At 40.9% G+C, this 23,407-nt stretch overlaps 1 protein-coding gene across 1 annotated transcript; it reads right to left on the bottom strand.

Moving 5' to 3' along the window:
- Nucleotides 1-15: 15 nt before the first annotated feature.
- On the bottom strand, nucleotides 16-21,676 carry matn4 (matrilin 4). Its single transcript, XM_030779074.1, has 18 exons — nucleotides 21,604-21,676; nucleotides 20,613-21,179; nucleotides 15,859-15,981; nucleotides 15,380-15,502; nucleotides 14,159-14,281; nucleotides 11,441-11,563; nucleotides 10,936-11,058; nucleotides 10,301-10,423; nucleotides 9,589-9,711; nucleotides 8,936-9,058; nucleotides 8,427-8,474; nucleotides 6,743-6,865; nucleotides 5,713-5,835; nucleotides 3,973-4,095; nucleotides 3,203-3,616; nucleotides 2,569-2,721; nucleotides 1,922-2,026; nucleotides 16-74 (listed from the first exon to the last, which is right to left on the bottom strand). Exons 1-18 carry the CDS (start codon nucleotides 21,674-21,676, stop codon nucleotides 16-18), a joined length of 2,772 nt encoding a protein of 923 aa, XP_030634934.1.
- Between the last annotated feature and the right edge of the window lie 1,731 nt (nucleotides 21,677-23,407).

The raw sequence follows: 23,407 nt of genomic DNA, 5'->3' as shown, positions 1-23,407 counted from the left end.
GCTGACATTATCCTCTCATTTTCGAGAGAGCAGCTGGTTCTCCAGGTCTTCCAATCGTGCAGTCATTGCTGTCAGTGAAAGTGGTTAAGGAGATGTACCGTAAGGAGTTAATTTAACACTCTTGCATGTCTTATTTCATGAATTTCAATATAGGCATTCATTACCTATATCCATATAAAACATTCAACTTTTGATAGAGACAGACATATAGACAGACAGACAGACAGATAGATAGATAGATAGATAGATAGATAGATAGATAGACAGATAGATAGATAGATAGATAGATAGATAGATAGATAGATAGATAGATAGATAGATAGATAGATAGATAGATAGATAGATAGATAGATAGATTGTCACCGAAAGGACAGTTCTTGGGCCAATAACCAATACTTGTCAAATAAAATCTATGAGTCAACGCATAAGGCTGATACTGGTGGTGATGAAGTCTACAGGCTAATACCACTAGTTTCAATTTATTTATTTTAATCATTTGTTTGTTTACAGATGGATACTCCTGTTGTCCTTTTCCAAAATATTGAAGGAGGCCCCTACTGCTGTTACTTTATCGTCATTCCCTTGACTATCATATTTACCATTGAGTATTTTGTTATATTGTACTGTATTGTATTATGTTATTGTTTGTACTATCAAATGCTTACCATATCAGCTGATACTAATAGACTGCTTAAAATTTCACTGTATCTCTTCCAAAAACATCACACATTTAGGGCAATTATATTAAGAGCATTGCTTCCTACACTGCAGTTTCATCCTGGGGGGGCCTTTGCAACACCTCTTCAAATTGCCTTAGTGACCCCCCCCCCCCCCACCCCCCAACAAACATTCTGTTACCAGTTCCAATCAAACAATTATAAACATCAACATGAATGCCTCCTTTAAAAGGCAGATTTCATGAGCTTGACTGATCCATTTAGTAAGCACTGTCATGAAACATTACTGATATCCCAGACACTGTGGCAATCCCAGAGGTTTTTAAAAATTCCACTCATTTCTCCTGAGTGAATGGGAAGGCTAAGGCTGTGGCAAAGTGCTGCAGAACTTTCAGAGTTCAAATGCTCCAAAACTTTGTGAAGATCCACAGCAGTGCTGGTATATGGATATCCATGACATTTTGGAGGAAAACGCCCAACATTAATGTAGGAGACCTAAAGCAAAGCCAACATTACCCACAGATGAGCTATGTCACTCTCACAGACAATTTAAAATAACACAGAGAACAAACAAATGATCTTTTGACACACTAACGCTCTCAGAGAACCGGCCTGGTGAAGTAAGTTCCTTTAAGGGACACATCTGTTTCTGCAGTCTAGAGCTGGACAAGGGCCCTTTCTTAGCACTGATGGATATCTGTGAATGAGTGATTAGGCAGGATTCATGTGGGCCAAAAAAGAGCCACTGGGGCTGCTGTCTGGAGGCCTGAAGCTCTCCTGAGTGGTCAGTCTGTAACAAACAAAGTCATGAGCTGACTCATTTTAGACCAACCACAGAGAGTCAGACAAGACCACTCTTGATCGGTGATTGTTTGTTTAAACTGCGATTAGGTTTTGCCATCCCGGTTCGGACAAGACTTCCAAGACGAAAGAAGCAGAGATTTCCTTCTGCACACTACGAGAAGAATTCTGTGGTTACAGTCTGACTAAACATGGAACACAGGGGCAACATTAAATATTAAGTTCCTTTCAGATTGCATAGACTTTACAACTTTCTTTCTGTTTTTTTTTTTTTCTTAAGAAGAATTGGCTGAATTCACACATCGGTACACTTGCGTATGTCAAGCATGGTGAAAATCTACAGTAACAAGATGAAGTGTGTCATGATAATCATGGAAATGCAAATGCATAGTTGTGTTAGTTAGTATAAGGAGGTGGTGTTTGTTGGTTTTGTGAAAGGATATGTTTCTGATTTAACTGTTCCAGAGTGGTCATAGTTGCCTGCTGGAACTCCACAAGGCTCTCACAGGCACAGGGGTCTTTCACCTCAATCTCTCCCTGACTCTCCTCTGAGATACAGAGAGACACAGTTAACAACAGGTGGTCTCACCAAAACATACAGAGTCAAATATAAAGACAGATACACTGACAAACTGACTGATTGGCTAGCTTGTCAATTGATTGTTTGACAGTAATCAATGTCAGTAAAAAAGATATTATTTCCTTCACAAAAGGGAAAATGTATCAAGAGAAAGCAGTACACACTTATGAATCAAGAAAACACATTTCCCTCCTTTTTATTCAATCATGTTCCACTGACACCAAAGATATCACTAGATGGAGCTAGAGATCAGTAGATTCTGATATGTTTCAGGATCATAGTTGGGTTGAACGATCGGAATTGCCTTTACAGGAGTTCACTTTTTTGTCTTTAAGACTGTTTCCAAGTTGACCTGCATTACTCAGTGTCTGACCTGAGACTGGTCCCACTGCCCTAGCACACTTGGTTTATATGAGAACATGCACTCAAATAATCAAAAACATGGATTCGTCAGGCATGGTTTGTTTAGATCACATTTCTGGGATGTTGTGTTGCTGTTTGATCCTGTACCTGCACAGACGTTGAGTTTGAGGTTTTCGGCTATCTGGCTGATGGCGGAGAAGTCAGCAGTGTAGAAGAAGTGTTTGTCTACAGGCTCAGAGGCAATCTCACGCAATTCATCCTCCACAGCTTTGCCCACTCCCACAGCATACATAGTTATGCCTGCAACACATGCAAACACATACACAAGCACACATGCACATGCACACACACGCACACACGCACATGAATGCACACACACACACACACACACACATGAACGCGCACACACAGACACACAGACACACACACACACACACACAAATAGATATCACTCACACTGTTGTTGTGACTTTCTGTATCTGTGTCACTGACAAGGGCAGTTAACGTTCACGCTAAAATGAGAGATAAGAGATGTACATTAATAGAGATTATATGAGTTTCTAACGTATTTGATCCACTAAATGCATCAAACAATACCTAACGTCTACTATAAGCTCTACAAATGCACAGCTGTGGAGATCGAGTTACTATGAGTGCATTTAATTTACTATGAGTACATTAAGACACATTAATATTAAAACACCACACCATACTTCAATTTTCAAATGTCCCATCTCCCATGTTTTGTAACTTCACCTGGTGGTGGTTCTGTGTGTCCTACCTGCATCCTTGGCCTTCTTGGCCCATTCAGTGATATCATCCTGGGAGCGTCCATCTGTAAAGACCAGGCCAACACGGGGGATGTTCCTGGACGTGGGGCGAGCTCCCTCTGCCTCTGAGAAGCTGTTTTCCACCATGTGTTTGAGGGCCAAACCAGTCATGGTTCCTTTCTCCATATACTCCACATTCATCACAGCTTTCTTGATCTCCTCTGCGCTCTGGTACATGCTGAGAGGAAACTCGGTGCGAACGCGGCTGGAATACTGTACCAGACCCACACGCGTGCCATGAGCGGACACGTCCAGGGACTCCACCACCTGGATCACAAACTGCTTAACAAGCTCAAAGTTCTGTGGCCGAACACTCTTAGAGCCATCGATAAGCAGCACCAGGTCAATGGTGGCCGATCTGCAAGCTGCAGGTGAGCAGTCAAATTTTTATCCCTTGTTTTCTCTCATTATTAACAGATATTGTTCATGTTTGCATAAAATATATATTTTTACTAATCAGCATTTACTAGTTTCCTTATCTAAACAATGATAGTATTATATTCAATCTTTTTACTTTATATTACTACATCTTGGCTTCAAATAACCATGTATATAAAGGAATACTCAGGGCACTGTCAAACTGAATTAATATGCCAAAAGGGCCCTGTTGGTCAGCCCTTTGTGCCTGAGCTAAATGGAAATCCAGGGCTTTGAGAGGCAGACTGGATTTAATGATCCAGGGCTGTGAGTAGCAGACTGGATTTAATGGTGCAGTACATACTTCCACAGCTCTTGCCATCCTCCTGCAGTAGATGGCCCTCAGGGCAGATGCAGTAGTAAGAACCTGGAGTACTGACACACTGGTGCTCACATCCATGCTCCACCGTGTTACACAGGTTATCAGCTGCATGGGACCACCAAGACACATACACACACACAGACATAAATAAATATTAGACATTATTTTACGTATGGTATTTGAATACAAATGCATTTTATGGTGGGCAAACAGTAGAACTGAAGTATTTCTCACACAAGCCCAATCCACAGCAGAAGATTTTAAAAGATAGATGAATGATCAGAGAACAGAAATCTACACAAAGAGTCAGATAGATAGATAGATAGATAGATAGATAGATAGATAGATAGATAGATAGATAGATAGATAGATACGTAGATAGATAGATACGTAGATAGATAGATGTATTTGGATGCTTATTGAAATACCATTGGGCCTGGAGCAGAAAAGAGCTCTGTGAGTTTGCAGAACATATGAGGCTACAGGATGCATTTGAAGACCTCAGCAAATTACTGAAATGTATTCTTTAAGACAATGGTGAAGTAATATGAGAATATATGTTCAATATGAGAACCTGACTTTAGTCAATTGACACTTGTGTTTATCTCTGGCCTTTGGAGGAGGAATAAGAAAGAAAAAAAGAACACTATCCTTAAAAAAAGCAAATGTTCAGGGTCCTGATAAGCTGACAATTGACAAAGTTTGTGTATGTTATCTTTGGCTGGCCAAACTGTCCAGGCAAGTTCTCTGGGAAAACAATCAGCCCTCTGAGCAAGATACATCTTAAAAAGGTTCTGCTGTTTTCTAAAGATTCCAGGATTTTCCTGATAACATGCAATGAAGTCTGGGTTTATCTTGAGTTCAGTTTGGGTCACAAGGAGTGTTTCTGAGAATCCACACTGCTTGGGTGAGATGTTACAGATTTAGGATTGGACCAACTTCTCCACAAAGAGGAGGATATTGAGCTGGTCCATGTCATTCACAGATTTATTACATTACATTGATTCACATAGCTGACGCTTTTATCCAAAACAACTTCCAAGTGAGACAAAATACAACCCAAGCTAAATCAAACATGGAACAGTAGTCATTTATCTGGGCATTGTGAAAATACTTAGAAATACCGGTGATAGTTATAGTAATATAAGTGAGCCAATAAACACTTATAACACAATGTATCTCCATAAGGCATTTTTCACGAACGCCCACAACATGCTTAGGGACACATTATACTAATGAGCATTTCTTACAAACACAGAATATGATGTCTCAAAAGTATGTGCCTTGGCCCAAACTTTTTCATAACTTTCAAATGACACACGTGAATTCCTACGCAATTATGACAAAGCTATCATATGCTGTCTCATCTTTGTTCAGATTGTGCCTCTTAATCCAAACAAGACTTTAGGCTTGGTCAAATTCTTTTAGATGCAGCTTTTTTTCACTTCCGTAAGATTTTTTTGGGGTTTTTTTTTGTATTTTCCATAATTTTACCAAGAAATGTGTGCAAAGACAAGTTTTCCCTGAAATTTCATCTATCGATTGACTGATTGCTCATTCTGTCTTCCTAAAAATTATATATTCCCCCTAGGGAAAATAATGAGCCGTGTACTTTGGATGGTTATAGACTGTTAGAACAGGTCCTGACAGGTAGGTAAATCTTTTTTTCAAAGGCCTTATGGTATTGTCTCTAATTATAATCTCTTATGGTTTGATACTTACCCTGGCAGGTCTTCCCATCCTCCTGAAGTGTGTATCCCTCCCTACAACGGCAGTGAAAGCCGTTGAGGACACTCACACACTCATGATCACAGCTGTGATTTCCAAATGAACAATAGTCAATCACTGGGGAGAAAAACAGATGTTCAGTAAATCAGCCAGGCTCCTTTAAATATAATCTCCTTCTTCTAGAAAGATGGTTTCTTTGAAGAATAAAAAGCTTTTCCATGTAATGGTTGACTTACATAGACTGAACTGAAAGGGAAATCATGTTAGATTGTTGAGTTCACATTCACAATAGCGAATTAGGACTGTCCTCTACATGACAACAATTACCCTGACAACAATCCTTTAGCTTTATTAAAGGATTATGTTTTAAAAAAAAGCCCCCTGCCACCTCAAGCTCATTAACTTTCAGCATTTAAAGAGAGAGGGATTCACCCTTTTTTTCACAGGACTAATAAACATAGTCTACACTCATGTTATTGACAGCCAAAGCTATTGTTAATGCAACACCTTCAGAGGGAAAAAATAACACATTACTGAGGCTTAATCTCAGCCCATATCAGTAATAACAGTATAATCAGTGTATCCTAAACTGCACCCCCCCCCACCCCCACCCCATCTAATGCATGACTGGTATGACCCAGATTAATTAGCTATAAAAGAACCAATGACCAGTTTTTGAGAAAGCTCAAAATCAAAACAGGTATTGGTGTCAGTTTTATAGCTATGGTAGTTAAAGAACATAAGGAAGAAGCTCCCTTTGCAAAGGGTTCACTGGAGCAGTAGAACAAGAGAGAAACCAAAGCCCAAAAAGTGAAGGTACTGTTCCCCTACAGTTGGCATAGACAGAGGAGCAGAGAGACAAGAAGAATAGGAAGGTACAACAATGCACTCAGTGGTATATACAATCTCAGGCACATGTGCATGCAGGGTATCTGTCACAGTCCATGCACCAGTGTGTTTTTTGTGTGTGTGTGTGTGTGTGTTATTTGGGAATGATGGCTGTGGCCTCTTTTCCCTCACTAACTTGTGCAGGTTGTCTCATCCTCGTTCAGTGTGTATCCCTCATTACAGCGGCAGTAAAAGCTGTTCAGCACACTCACACACTCGTGCTCACAGCTATCGTTCCCAAATGAACAGTAGTCAATCACTGGAAAAGTAAAGAAGAATAAGAGATCATTTTGGGGCAAAAGCTATAGATGCAGAGATAAGTTACATAGTTAACTGCTAAAAACTGAACCAAAACATAACCTAGAGATGACAGACAGTAACCAATGAGGGCCTATATCCAGCACTATCTGTCATTTATGTGCATAAAGAAAACAAAAATTACTACAGACTACAAAGAGAACTACTAAGGAACAAAAACCACTTTGGAAACACTTCTGGTGCATACATCCTTCTTAATGTATTGTTGCATTATGTGCATATATTTATAAAATCATATATGCATATAACATTTGTGTTGCAGTATTTTGCATTTTTGGTTACAAATAGTGTAATGTATTATATGTACCCATATTTTCCTCTTAAATTGCTGTATACTACACAGAGGGTGTCATGTCATAGGCACAGTGGCAGTTTCTGCAGTATCTATTTTGCCTCTTTGTTGCCAATCCACTTGTGGTGCTAGAGCTATAATTGTTCTCAGTATCACACAACATTTCACAAAGTGTGGCAAATACCCTCATATTATATTACACACTAGGTACTTTTCAGGGGTGTTTCCAAAATTCATTGTGTCTTTCTGGACACAGAGTGGAGTTTTCTGCCTGCAGGGCTGACTGCTATTAAGCACCGTCAGGAACCCAGAAGGCAGAATCTCACCACCAAACAGCAACCGAAACATCTGATAAACAGGTGAGAAATATCTGCTCAGAGCCTGAAATTCTGTTGCTTAGGGCAGCATTCAGGGACTCTACATGTTCTAACCAAAGACAGCATTGAATTAAACATTGGTACGGATTAGATGTTAGGAGAACAAAGAAAAACATATATCAAGGTATTTAGTCAAGAGCATGTAGTTGTTGAGTTCATATGTGTGTTTACAAAGGCCCATGCATTTGTGTGTATGCAAGTACAAATGTGTGTGCGTGTGTGTGTGTGTGTGTTTGTTTGTTTGTTTGAGATGTTATGGGTTTAAAATTTCATTCTGGTTTTAACGGCTCTGTGCCTAAACCCAGACTGGATTGGAAGAAAAAATTACAATCCAAACCTGATCCCAACTGGGACCCAACCTCTCTTGAGCCCAGACCAGATTCAGATCTGACCCATTTTCTGCTACATTACTCACAGCTGAACAATGTGCATGTTTACCAACTGTTACCCTGAAAATCAGTATAAATGGAAGACAATAGTTGGAGTACCCAATCCATTACTGAAAGCTCTGAAAAAAGCAAAGGATTTTGATGTGAACGTAATACTAGAATACATTTTTTCAACTAATAATGAATCAAAAAAGCTATAAGAGATGTGGTGAGTTCAATAACATTCAAAGTCACTAGCCTTAAACAAAGATAAAATCTGGACTCAAGCCATCTCAGGTCCTGGGTTTAGTCTTGGGTTTTCAGGATTGCTGGGCGTGCACGCACACGTGTGTTTGCGTGTGTATGTGTGTGTGTGTGCGCGTGCGTGCGCGTGTGTGTGGGTGTGTCTGTGTGTGTGTGTGCGATGTTAAGTAACAGTGACCAAGGCTGGTCTCCCTCACTAACTTGTGCAGGTCCTCTCATCCTCGTTCAGTGTGTATCCCTCATTACATGCTTATTGGGTTAGTGGACTTGCTAGTAATGATTGTGCTTAAACAAAACATTAGTGCAGCCACAAAAACACTTTCAAAGCATTACAGAAGCATGAGTCAATGCCTGTAGATAACTGGCCTCCAAACTAATAACTTGAACGAGAATTTAATGACACTCCCTTATATTTCTTTGATTTCAAGAGGAGGTATGTCAATTTAACCAGGGTAATGGGTAAATAAAGAATTTGTGGCATCTTTAAGGAGTTGCATATCTCCTTAAGTATCATGAAAAGTAAACTGGACAGATTTTGACGTCCGAGTGTGTAGTGTATGGAACGAACGGTATTGGCCTGGTTATAATTTGTGTGTGTGTGTGTGTAAGAATGTGTGTAAGTATGTGTGTGTGTGTGTGTGTGTGTGTGTGTGTGTGCGTGTGTGTGTGGTGTTAAGTAACAGTGACCAAAGCTGGTCTCCCTCACTAACTTGTGCAGGTCCTCTCATCCTCGTTCAGTGTGTATCCCTCATTACAGCGGCAGAAAAAACCATTGAGGACACTCACACACTCGTGTTCACAGCTATCGTTCCCAAATGAACAGTAGTCAATCACTGGAAAATTAGAGAAGAGTGAGACAAACTGATACAGAAGCAGATAATTATGAAGCGTGTACATGTCACCGAGAATAAACATATGTGTTTTGTGTGTGTACATGCTTATTAGGTTAGTGGACTTGCTAGTAATGTTTGTGCATAAACAAAACATTAATTCAGCCACAGCAGCATTTTCAGAGCATTACAGAAGCATGAGTCAATGCCTGTATATAACTGGCCTCCAAACTAATAACTTAAACATGAATTTAATGACACTCCCTTATATTTCTTTGATTTCATTCATGTAAAGAGGTTCGTCAATTTAACCAGGGTAATGGGTAAATAAAGAATTTGTGGCATCTTTAAGGAGTTGTATATCTCCTTAAGTATCATGAAAAGTAAACTGGACAGATTTTGATGTCCGTGTGTGTAGTGTATGGAACAAACGGTACTGGCCTGTGTGTGTGTAAGTGTGTGTGTGTGTGTGTGTGTGTGTGTGTGTGTGTGGTGTTAGGTAACAGTGACCACGGCTGGTCTCCCTCACTAACTTGTGCAGGTCCTCTCATCCTCATTCAGTGTGTATCCCTCATTACAGCGGCAGAAAAAACCATTGAGGACACTCACACACTCGTGTTCACAGCTATCGTTCCCAAATGAACAGTAGTCAATCACTGGAAAATTAGAGAAGAGTGAGACAAACTGATACAGAAGTAGGTAAACATGAAGTGTCTGCTTGTCTCTGAGAATGGGTCTGTGTGTTTTGTGTGTATACATGCTTATTGGGTTAGTGGACTTGCTAGTAATGTTTGTGCTTAAACAAAACATTAGTGAAGCCACAAAAACACTTTCAAAGCATTACAGAAGCATGAGTCAATGCCTGTAGATAACTAGCCTCCAAACTAATAACTTGAACGAGAATTTAATGACACTCCCTTATATTTCTTTGATTTCATTTATGTAAAGAGGTTCGTCAATTTAACCAGGGTAATGGGTAAATAAAGAATTTGTGGCATCTTTAAGGAGTTGCATATCTCCTTAAGTATCATGAAAGGTAAATTGGGCAGATTTTGACGTCCGTGTGTATAGTGCACAGAACAGATGGTTTTGGCCTGGTTATGATTTGTGCCTGTGTGCGAGTATATGTGCGTGTGTGTGTGTGTATGCACACGCATGTGTGTGTGTAAGTAAGTATGTGTGTGTGTGTGTGTGTGTGTGTGCGGTGTTGGGTAACAGTGACCAAGGCTGGTCTCCCTCACTAACTTGTGCAGGTCCTCTCATCCTCGTTCAGTGTGTATCCCTCATTACAGCGGCAGAAAAAACCATTGAGGACACTCACACACTCGTGTTCACAGCTATCATTCCCAAATGAACAGTAGTCAATCACTGGAAAATTAGAGAAGAGTGAGACAAACTGATACAGAAGTAGGTAAACATGAAGTGTCTGCTTGTCTCTGAGAATGGGTCTGTGTGTTTTATGCGTGTACATGCTTATTGGGTTAGTGGACTTGCTAGTAATGATTGTGCTTAAACAAAACATTAGTGCAGCCACAAAAAACAATTTCAAAGCATTACAGAAGCATGAGTCAATGCCTGTAGATAACTGGCCTCCAAACTAACAACCTGGACAATAATTTAATGACACTCCCTTATATTTCTTTGATTTCATTTATGTAAGGAGGTATGTCAATTTAACCAGGGTAATGGGTAAATAAAGAACTTGTGGCATCTTTAAGGAGTTGCATATCTCCTTAAGTATCACAAAAGGTAAACTGGGCACATTTTGATGTCCGTGTGTGTAGTGTATGGAACGAACGGTTTTGGCCTGCTTATAATTTGTGCCTGTGTGTGTGTGCGGTGTTGGGTAACAGTGACCAAGGCTGGTCTCCCTCACTAACTTGTGCAGGTCCTCTCATCCTCGTTCAGTGTGTATCCCTCATTACAGCGGCAGAAAAAACCATTGAGGACACTCACACACTCGTGTTCACAGCTATCGTTCCCAAATGAACAGTAGTCAATCACTGGAAAATTAGAGAAGAGTGAGACAAACTGATGAAAATGCATAATGCAAGGGTTGTGTGTGTGTCTGTGAGTTTGTGTGTGTGTGTGTGTGTGTGTTTGCCAGAAACATCTGACAAGTGAGAATTTTATGGGGACATTTGCTGTTTCCAACAACTTTTAATGTTTTTTTCCAAAAAAGATACTGTTACTGGTGAAAACAAACTGTGCAGTTAGGGTTAGAGAGATATTCCTTAGTTACAGTGTAGTGGGAATCGTTGAAGATTTCCCACTAAGACATGAGCACAAATTGTGTGTGTGTGTCTCTGTGTGTGTGTGTGTGTGTGTGTGTGTGTGTGTGTGTTATTTGGGAATGATGGCTGTGGCCTCTTTTCCCTCACTAACTTGTGCAGGTTGTCTCATCCTCGTTCAGTGTGTATCCCTCATTACAGCGGCAGTAAAAGCTGTTCAGCACACTCACACACTCGTGCTCACAGCTATCGTTCCCAAATGAACAGTAGTCAATCACTGGAAAAGTAAAGAAGAATAAGAGAAACATTATCCTGGTAGTGATGGTCGTAAGTATTGTTTGATTTTATGTGCACAAAAGCCCTGAAAACATGTCTGTGCTGCTGTACAACAATGAGAATATTTATTATTGGACTGAGTCTAGTGACTCTGTCATACTACTGAACCCACTACTAGAGTCTCACAGCCCACTCTTTAGAAAGTTACAGTCCCTTTCACTTTTGTCCCTCTATGGCTTTAATGGCCAAAGTGGGTCTAAGCACAAACATAACAACAACTGAAACAACCACAGATATCTTTGCAGTTGATGCATTCATGGGGAAGTGTACAATTTTCCTATCTCTGCAGCTGACACCCACTGTGAATTGCCCACAGCCTCTATGTCACCCACTCTGAAATGGCAGATCTCTCTGTATGAGGTTAGGTGTTTATGTTTAAACAGCAAATGCTAGGACCGTTGTTTGATTCTTGCTAAGCTGACAGTTTGTAAAGAATTTCACCAACTGTGTGTCTTCACAAGGTTTTTAATTCAAAATGTTACCAAATTTCAGCATAGCAGCTGACACAAACGACTATATAATGCACATGCACCGCCAATGCCTTGATAAGTTTGGCCAATGATTTTCACAAACAATGCATGTTGACGTCTCGTAGGAACACTTCCTGCCACAGTTATGGCCTATATCTAAAAGATAGTTCATAGCACGGTTTGAAAAATCACCAAACGGTTTAAAAAAATCACTTAGTTGTATCTAACTTCATCTATTCTTCTCTAAATCAATTCATAACTATCCCACCAGCAAGTGTAAGTGGATTGCTGTTCATGAACACTCATTTTCAGCTACCTCTGAAAATTAGTCCCACCACTCTACACCTGAAATCAGACTGCATATTTGACCATTCTCAGGTAACTATCCACTCTATCTTACACATGGCAAACACCAGTCACTCCAACCAGGTCCAGCCTCAAAGGCACCTGCATAATAAAAATTAACAGTGGACTAGATTTCTCATTGCTCAAGTGGCAGCTTCATGACTTTCCAACCAAGAAAGACAGTAGGACAGTTCACGCATGCTGACAATAAGGACTCATGAACAAGTGAGTTCAATTCCAGTCAAGTATTGCATATACTCTCTTTTTTTAATTCTCCCAAACATTGTGCTATATTCATAAACTAAGTGAGTTTTGCCAGAACAGAAGGTGATGAAACATCGTTAAGTCATTACGATGTGTGAGGTAGGAAATTTGTACATTGCCAAGTCCATACCAATGCATACATTTGCTGCACTAATGGAGAATGTACACATTACTGCACATTTACTATGCCAAGTACATGTCCAATATCTTTGCCAACATGTTATATAGAAATATGGGAGATCATTTTGATGTTTTAATTAGTATCTCAGGAGGAAAGGGTTTTTTTGTGTTTTTATATAGAATATGGTAATAGCAAAGTATATAGTAGTGTACTATATAGTGTATAGTAGTATTTTTGATCCTTAAAAAGCTGTATCAATATCAGTTCCATTTCTAAAGGTTTTTATGGTTAAATCCAGAAAACTAATTTGAATTAGTATTCTACGTTTTACATTTCAGATCAGTTTTAAAGAACTTTGCTGTGTATAATCTCCCGGATGGCTTTCCATGAGGTATGAAAACAAGGTAGCATGGATGTAAAATCCATTTGAACAAAGAAAGGTCAAGAGTTCACAAATGAAAAGAGACAAATAACTGTTGATCTTTGTAAAACAGGCAATGGCCACAAAAATAGCTTAAATGCCAACTAGTATTACCACTACTGGGCCTCTAATTAACCAAATCAAAACTACAGTTTTAGTGCCGAACTTATCAGGTAAAGGATGTAAATGTATTTTGCCACACAAAGAAAGAGGAGGATTGTTTGTAAGGCAAAGAAAAATCAAAAGGACATAGCTGGAATATGGTAGATGTATCTTTGTCAAGGTGTCAAATAATTTTGGGAGTGACACAAAGATTATATTACAGCCTTATGGAACTAAACTGGAGGAGTCTGGCCCAAATGCTAAGTGTACCTTTGACACAAACTAAACATTGCACCTTACTCTACTAATATCATCTTTACCGTGAACAGTCATGTGAACAGAATTTCTTTCTCGGTATAAAAGAAAGGGGGCCCGTGGCAGGACAGGGAGAGTGAGAATTGAAATAAAAAAGAGGCGAAACTGCAGGCTGCGGGACACAGTACTGAAAAATATTGAACCTGAAGTACAAACCAAATACAGCTAAACTGAAGTCAAAAGCATTCCCTGCTGAAATGCTTGAGAGACACATTTTCAAAACATGGGTAAATAATCAAGGGGTTGTGGACTTTCTGAAAGCACCACATTCATGAGAGAGCCATAAAAGTTATATGTAGTGGTATTCATATATTCTCATATGTAAATAAATATTACAGCTGACAAGATGGTAAAGTGTTATATAAGTTTTGCAAGAGGACTGGAGTGCTTATGGTTTATACATATTTGCCTTGCATGTGTGTGTGGCTGTGTGTGTGTGTGTGGGTGTGGGTGTGTGGTATTATGTAACAGTGACCAAAGCTGGTCGCCTTCACTGACTTGTGCAGGTCCTCTCATCCTCGTTCAGTGTGTATCCCTCATTACAGCGGCAGAAAAAACCATTGAGGACACTCACACACTTGTGTTCACAGTTATCGTTCCCAAATGAACAGTAGTCAATCACTGGAGAGGTAAAAAAAGAGTGAGACAAACTGTTTGGAAAAATCAAGAGGAGCAACTGAAGAACACACACAATTTCAAGCATCATTTGACCCAAAAAATAATTCATAAATCACCTAATAAATAATTTTAGCTATTGTTGTAGATACACTCCTCAAAATGTTACATCATTACCAATCTGCATGAACAGCTTTAATGTGTCTTGACAACAAAGTCATCTGGCATCAAAATGTGAAATTGCCACGAAAGTTTGACTCTTGTTTAACTTCACACAAAACAGCCTTGTTATGTCAGTAGGAAAGATTAATTTTACAGGGTCTGTATAGCTAAACCAGATGCGGAAAACAAGTTGTGTTTCTCTCTCTCTCATTCTCTCTCTCTCTCTCTCTCTCTAGGAATAAATATTGCAGCGTAGATTGAAAAAGCACAATCTGGTATGTACTGAGCTTCCTCTGTGGCCTATGCCAGAGGATGGGACCTGTAAGCACTGAGCTTTAAAGCTGAGTTGCATTATCTGTTAGTTATACTGAATTACAGCTTTGTAGGTTTAGATATTGCCCTGGGTAGATCTGAGTTTATGGGAGTTTGGAGGCTTTCTCTCATGCTCATGCATTTGAGGAATGCACCTGAATGTGGGTAAGCCTGAATGCATTGAATACATGCTTAAATATGCACCTGCGTTTTGAATGTTAACAAATACACGTGTTATATGTTGATAAAAGCGCTTAAAAGCATTTCTTTGAAATAACTGGATGCATGTTGATCATTGAGTTAGGAAGAACATCCAGACACATTAAAGACTTTGCCTTTAAGGAGGACATGCATTGCTGTGTATACGGGGAGCATACTGACCGGATCCGTACACATGATGCTATGCTCTATGTCAGGATTTAACCGTATAATCGTTTGCTGTTGTGTCCTTATAAATGAATACTCTGAATTCTAGCTCAAGTGAATACTTACATGGGTAAAATGTGTGGTGCCACTGAGTCAGAATTCCCCCAAAAGTGTATTTGTGTCTATACACAGGCATATACAATATAAATAACATATGTAGAAACACTGCCATGATGCTGCAGTGAGAGTGGGAGCCTCACTAACTTGTACAGGTCTTCTTGTCTTCATTCAGAGAGTAGCCCGTATTGCAGTCGCATGTGAAGGAGCCTGGAGAGCTGATGCAAATCTGTTCACAGTCATGTTTTCCCTCAGCACACAGATCAATAGCTGTATGGTACACACACACACACACACAGATGAACACGCACACATGCAAACACAAACATATGCACACATACATGAATACACCCAGAGGCACACAAATTTGGCTGAGAATGAAATATATATATATATATATATTGCTATGTAATACCCATATATATATATATAACTATCTTCTCACCTCTTGCAACTTCTCATGTAATATTTAAAAGATTACTAATATGATTAGTTCGCCTATGGGTGATCTGTTACTGAAACAGTAATGTAAATATCTTATGGTAAGTATATACATGTCACAGATACATGTGTAGCAAAGGTGAAAAATGTGACCACAGAGTCATATGTGAAGCGAGAAAGCATACGTGTGCAGGTTTTGCCATCCTCGTTAAGTGTGTAGCCGTCCATGCAGAGGCAGTGGAATGAGCCAGGGGAGCTCTCACAGATGTGTTCACAGCCGTGGTCTGACTCCAGACACAGGTCCATCCCTGCAAAACCAGTTACCGCAAAATCAGGAGTTATCGAAAAAAATCCCTCCCTAACACTCATCTGAAAAACAAACCCCTTACCACAGCTCACACCAGACTGAGGAAGCAAGGAGCAGGGGCTAATTAACAACCCAGTTTCATTCAGCTGGGGCAGCTGTGGTCTAGAGGTTAGAGAACCAGGTTTGTGACCGAAGGTTCAATTCCCAGGACCGACATCCACGGCTGCGTAAGGCACTTAACCCCTATGCCCCCCGGGCGCAAGGAATGCTGCCCACTGCTCCTGCGTCTGGTGTGTGTGCTCACAGATCAATGGCTGTATGGCAGACACACACATGCAAATGCAAACATGCGCATGTTTGTGTGTTCACTACCGATGGGTTAAATGCAGAGGACAAAGTCACTGCTCGCTATTCACAGTGTGTGTGTGCAATCACAGAGACTTACATTATATTACGAATGAACACAAAATTCCTCTCAGGGTGTTAAATAGAACAAAAACAAAATTATATACATATCTGTAAGTTTTGAATCTTTTCAATGAGAGATACTTTGCCTTTGTACGGTTGAAAGGACAAATGTTAAAAGATCAAATTTCTCTTCGCAGAAAAAAGTTCTAATTCAGTGACAGAGGATGCCAATAACCCTAAAGACTCACAAAACCACACTATCAACATGAGAAAGGTCAAGTGTTTTCATGAACCTGCACAACAAAATGAGTTTTCCTTACCAGGCTACGTTATCCTCATGCTGGGCTATATCTGGGCCAAACTCATGCTGTAAAATGATCTTGTGACAAGCTTCGAAACATATACAAGTCAAACTTTGGAGGGGGGGGCTGATGCTAGTGTTGGACTTTACTGTGGTCAATTACAGTATGCTTGCATTAGATCCGATTTTGGTGATCTGATCACAAGTGGACAGCACTAAAGCACCGGTGTAAAAGCACCCAACGTGCATTGAATTCGCACTGAGATTCGATCGCTCAGACCACATTCGGAGGTGGTCTGGACGCATATGACCGCATCCTTTTAGCAGTGTAAACGCGAATGCGATCTCGACCACAATGAACCACCGCCTATTCAGGTAAATAAATCAGGTTAGGAGTCTATAGGTTAACCAAAACACTTCTGAAATGAATATTTGACCCCTGAACAACACATGATACCAAATCGCTAGTAAACCACACTGCAAGTTTATGACGATAATTCTGTTTAAAATACATTTCGTATCATCGTGGCGTACGCCAGCGTTTCTCAAACTCCGGTTCACGGACCAGCGGAGGGGCGGGGTGAGGAAACTGCCAGGTCCCAGCCTCCTTGACTGAACTTCTTGCTTTGAAAATAGTAACAACTGTAACTGCCTGTCCGTAGAGCACTGCCACTGCGCCAGTCAAATTATGCTCGGTGCTTCTGTCACTCGCCAGGTGAAAACAGTAACATTTTAAGCAAGTTCTCGCGGGCGGGGACTCTTAACAATCTAGACTCTAGAATAAAATGTTACTGTTTCCATCTTGCGAGTGACAGAAGCACCGAACATAATTTGACTGGTGCAGTGGGCGGTGTCGCGGGCTAGCAGTTTCCTGTCGCAGATCTGCGCGTCATAGTTTGAGAAACGCTGGCGTAGGCCAATCAGGTTGCTGAGCCGAGGTGTAGGGGCAGGGCGTTGCTTATCTCTATTAGCCAAATGTATTGTAAAGGGATCAGATACACCAAAAAACAGGAATTTCATTCTTTCATACCTTCATTCCTTTCATACCCTTTTTAAAGTGTGTAGTATCTTTAACAGCCGTTTCACAGTTTGGCGGAAACTAACGTGATAGTTTACATTACTAACTCGACACAATTTGACGCATTTCCTTGAAAATGTTCCAGATGTCATGCCATTACATATTTTATGCTGCACCTGTCAAAAACAACAACGCATTTGGTCTTTGCAAACAGAAACTATTTACGTATTTATTTGCACATAGAGCGGGGAAGTGAGATCCGATCGCCAGTAGCCAGTCACTCGGGACACATGTGGAGACGGACTCTAAAGCCAGGTGTAAACGGACGTACTTTAGAGCAGTCCACTTGTGATCGGATCACAAAAATCGGATCTAATGCAAGGTCTAAACAGGGCCTTAGTTTCAGTTTGGGTTTAACGGATTTAACAGGTTCTCTTAACTGGTTCTATTCTATTAACAGACATACGCGGAGCCAAACGATCATTTTTCACTTAATATTACAAGTATCCCTGGCTGGAATATTCGGTTAGAAAGGATGCCATCCTCTGTTTTGCATGCCGCCACTTCCAGAGTGACAGCGGTGTGGAGGATTCATTTCCAAAGGGCATGAGTGACTGGAAAAGACTGAGCACTAAACTGGACAAACATGTAACTCCCAGGCCCATCGGAACCGCATGGTTAAATGGTATAACTTAAAGAGAGTGCATCTTCAGGATCTATTGCAGCTAAACTTTCTGAAGGTCATGAAGCTGCTGTTGAGAAGAACAGATCTTATTTGTGCAAAGTCGTTGATATTGTGAGGCGACTGTCTAAACTCAGATTGCCTTTTCATGGACATGGGGAGGGAAAGGAATCAGAATCTTGCAGGAATCTTCTTGAGGTTTGCGGCCTCTTCTCCAAGTATGCTTCTGATTTTAAAATCACGCGGTCAAATTATTTCAATGCTACAAGCCAAGATTTCCAGAACAAAGTAATTGACATATGTGCAAACTTGGTTTATGGAGAATTTGCAGAGAAAGTGCAGGATACTGGCTTTTTTCTATAACTGGAGATCAGGCCAGGTCTTCCAAAACTGTTTGTTTAAGATATGAAATCAAGGAGCGTTTTTTGTGTTTTATTGATTGCTCAGCATCTCGCAATGTGGCTGGGATTGTGGAAGCAATAAACAAAGGACTGGAGACGTGTGGACTGAAAAACATTCCATCTGTTGCCCAGAGTTGCGATGGTACCTCCATAATGTCTAGTCACATTTCTGGTGTGCAGCAGCACATCAAAGACCCACCCACACGCAGCATACATACGCTGCTTGAGACACAAACTAAATCTGGTGCTTGTGCAGTGTTGTACTGTCAACCACAGCATGAAAACATTCTTAAAAATTATTGATAAACCGTACTCTGTATTTGCAGAGCCGTCAAACCATCATCGATTTATTGAAATTCAGAAATCGCTGAATATGAAACAAACTGAAATAACGCAGCCCAGTGAGACGAGGTGGGCGTGCGAGTGGCGATCTGTGAATTCAGTTAAAACTCACTACTCTGCAATTACAAGGTGCCTGAGAGAAATAAGTAACGAGGGGGACAAGTGGTCTGTGGAGGCCAGTGGCCTTTATGACCACACGACCAGAATGTCATTCAATACATGTCTCCTTGTATTTGAAGACATACTGCGTGTGATTCATGTTACGCACAAGGCCCTGCAGTCCTCCAACTGCACACTCTCTGAAGCTGTGGTGCTGAAAGCACACTGCATATCTCAGAGACAGGCAGATATATGGCGCGATGTGTGGGAATCAGTGAAACGGTTCTTCTGGGACAACAACGTTTTTGTACCTGGGGATGTCGAAGTTGAGTGTCAGACTCCTGGTCCCTTTGCACCCAAAAGAAAATGGCCCACAAACCCCCCCACCTCCCTTGACAGTTTCCTGATTACAACTACTTTGGGCCACTGATGAAAGTGGCGCACAAATGTCACAGAATGAGGTACCTGGATATCAGCAGCACCTGTATCTCCCTGTGCTGGATACCCTCATCAGTGAACTGGACAGACGATTCATGGAAGAGTCAATAGAATGTGCACGGGCATGTGCAGTAGTGTTTAGATGTGACAAAAATACGCACAGCTGCTGAAAATTCGCTCTCTCCATGTTGGAGCAAAGATGGAGCTGGTTAAGGCCTCTGCTGTCACACCTTTTTTATTTGAGCATCTTCAAAGGACAGTTAAAAAGGACAGCTATCCAAATCTCTACAAGATGCTCCAGTTGGCACTGACTCTGCCTGTTGGATCTGCCACCTCTGAGAGAAGTGTTTCTGCAATGAGGAGAATTCGGAGGATGCATATTTCCTAGTTATCAATTTAACACGAAATTTCCTCATGTGCACACTAAATGTTTTAAAAGGGTACTTGGACAATGAAAGCCTAACAGCATAATATAAACAAACTGATGTTTCACTATTAGCAGACTTTAACTTTATGGTTGCCAGTGTGCTTCAGTTGCGTGTGCTCATGTGTGAAAGACAAATACCCTACCTAAGCCTATGTGTGATATAGTACAAAGTGGTCAGAAACTGATCTAATGTGCTGTGTTTTTTGGCTTTATGGCAAGCTTGGCACTATTCTGTTACTGTATGCATATGAGTAACACGCCACGCAATAGCTGGACCGTGTACTGACGTCAGTTAAAAAATGTTTGCCCCCCCAACATAAATGCCATACTCCGCCTATGTTAACAGATTACTTTAACAGGTTCTTCTTTAATTTTCCTGAATCTGTAAAAAAAAAAAACCCTAACTAAAACTGTCATTCATCCATTGTCTAGTGTACATACCAGATGCACGCTACCTGGCCCTCAAACAGCTACTGAATAAGACACAAACTGGGAGGCAGCCTACTACCATCTTACCACAAAGTTTGTCCTGAAACTGCAGGCCAAACTGATGGATGAGGTCAAAAGACTCAACGAGGAACACGTGATCCTCAAAAGGTGGTGACGCCATAGCACGCAGGGAGGTCATGTCAGCCCTGGCCACTCCCACAGCATAGATTTCAATCCCAGATTCCCTTGCAGCGGCTGCCACCTCAGCCACGCGGTCCTGAGGTCTTCCGTCCGTTACGATCACTGCCACGTGGGGTACGTTGGGCCTGGCACCTTCCTCGGCCGAAAATGCCACATTCATGGCGTAGCGGATGGCTAGGCCAGTCATGGTGCCCTGGGCCAATGGGATGATCTCGTTAATGCCTTTCACCATGTCCTCTGGCTTTTTGAAGGTCTTAAGGGAGAACACGTTCTGGACCTGACTGGAGTACTGCACCACACCCACCCGTGTGGCATCGAGACCAATATCCAGCTCGTGGATGATGTCAATCATGAATTTACGCATGGTCTCAAACTCATGGGGTCTCACGCTACGAGAGCTGTCTATGATGAAGACCAGGTCCACAGGACCAGACTTACACTTCTGTTCTGGAGCTGCATGGGAAAAAAAAAAGAAAGAAATAACAAATATAACTTACAGTGGTTTCAACTACTCTTCTCTAAACGTATGCAGGTCTACTCTGAGGCTTATATTCCATCAAAATATTTCCGTAGTTCTTTCTTTATTTTGTCTCCAAGATGATGCTCACAGACCAGTGCGTTATTCAGATATAATGTGAATATTTTATGTGTCACTGTATACTGAGTTTTAAAATACAGGCTATCTGTCACAAATTGTGACAATGTGTTCTGAAACATTCAAGTACCAGGGGCCTATTAACATGTACATGGTACTTCATGATGTGTCTTCATTTGTATTGTAACAATCCCTCATATGAAAACATTAGATAGCCTTAACATAACCGTAGTTACTTAAGTGAATCTTCAGACAATATTTAACACATGTGGCTTCGCTTACCTTCTTTTGGTCTTGCCTCCAGCACGACCGCTGAGGCCACCAAGACGAAGACACACACACACAGCTGTCTCATGTTTGAGGGGCAGAGGATGAAGGCAGGTTTGGAGAGGAATCACACTGGCCCTGTATATGCATGAGGGGGGATGGCAGTAGGGTGGGTTGGGGGGCAGGGACAGAGGAGCAGAGAATTCCAGGTCAGGGCACAGACTCACTTAAACAGCACCAATGCATTCCTTACTAGTCCTTCCATAAAACTGGCAACAGCAAACAGCTGGTTCAATGAATGCAAGAGCCTGCTTCTAACAACCCCCCACCCCCAAAAACTAAAGAATAATCCGGCCCCAAGTCACTCGCACAACCGCAGACACAGAGTTCAAACACTACGTGAGGTAATTGCTGGCAAATAACAATGTCTGGGGAAACAGGCTTTTAAAGCCTTTTTAGTCCCAGAGAAAAAAAGAAAAAGGAAAAAAGAACTCCGGTCTTTGAGGTCTTCAGAAAGGTCCTGGGAAGGGTTATCACTGTCAGCTGGAGCAGGACTTTGGGTAAATCAGCACCTTTGTGACTGACATTTGTCATTGGCATTGTCTTTAAGGGCATTATGCCCATCTGCCCAGCTGGTTCAGAACGACTGGCACAGGGCTAGAGCAAAACTACCAGTCCTTACATGGAACTCCTGGCTCATATGCTTTAGATCCTCTTGTCACAAGACTACAAATGCTTTTATTAAAGGTTTTAAATGATGAAATAAAATATATATAATATGCAGTCTCTGTTTGACATACTCCATGAATTTAGTCTTAATAGGTTGTTAATACTTAAGTATTTCATATGATGACTAAATTTTCATTAGCTTTGATAACTGACACTACATGCTTTAAATACAGGGCAACACCACTCTGACATTCCTGGTTTAAAAAAGGGAGCGGGGCAGAAAATTAGGGGGAGATGGTGAATGAATATGTGTATGTGTGTGTGTAGGACAGAGAGAAAAAGAGAAAGAGAGAGAGAGAGTGAAAGTGAGAGATAAAGCAGGTTTAGTGATCCTAGCCGGTGGTTGTGGAGTCTCAGGAGTAATGTGGACGTCCTGTTGAGAAGGCACATGTCTGTTTTAGGAGTTCCCAGCCAAACCAGATGCCTGACTGCACCACGTCCTTCTAATACAAAGAATCTCTCTCTCTCTCTCTCTCTCTCTCTCTCTCTCTCTCTATCTATCTATCTCTCTCTCACCCTGGATATTATATTGATTAGAAGATTTGATAACACTTTCCTGAATGTACTTTTTTATGAAAGTGCAAAAGTTGCAAAAGTGTTTTTTTTTTTTTCAGACTAACAATAAACAAGACCCATTCTTTGAATGTTTAGGCATCTAGTGAAAACTGTATATTCCATTAGTCCAGATCATTTTCTGAGGCTGGGTTTCAGATGGTAAAAAAAAAAAGCCTTGCAACACTTTGAGGACATGAACACTCATAACTTATAAAGTTTTTCAAATGATTTCCACATCATACATGTGTCAGTGAAAACCCATGTAACAACATGGTTTTCATCACTGATCAGTTCACAGCATAGCAGTACTGTTGCAGTGGACATGAAAGATACAAAGTTTTCACTGATGTACACCACAGAGATTAGATCAGAATATTGCATATATCGAGAGAGACTGTATTAAACAAAGCTGATTTCTAAATATAATCTCCGTATATGTTGCTTTTTCTGTCTAAATGACGAAGGCACATCTCTCCTATGGGAGAGACACAGCCACCCAGTCCTCTCCATCTTCACACAGGAACTTATGTTTGGC

Source organism: Chanos chanos, chromosome 7, assembly GCF_902362185.1.
Source record: "Chanos chanos chromosome 7, fChaCha1.1, whole genome shotgun sequence".
Taxonomy (NCBI): Eukaryota; Metazoa; Chordata; class Actinopteri; order Gonorynchiformes; family Chanidae; genus Chanos; species Chanos chanos.
This window is presented reverse-complemented; position numbering and strand designations above follow the sequence as displayed.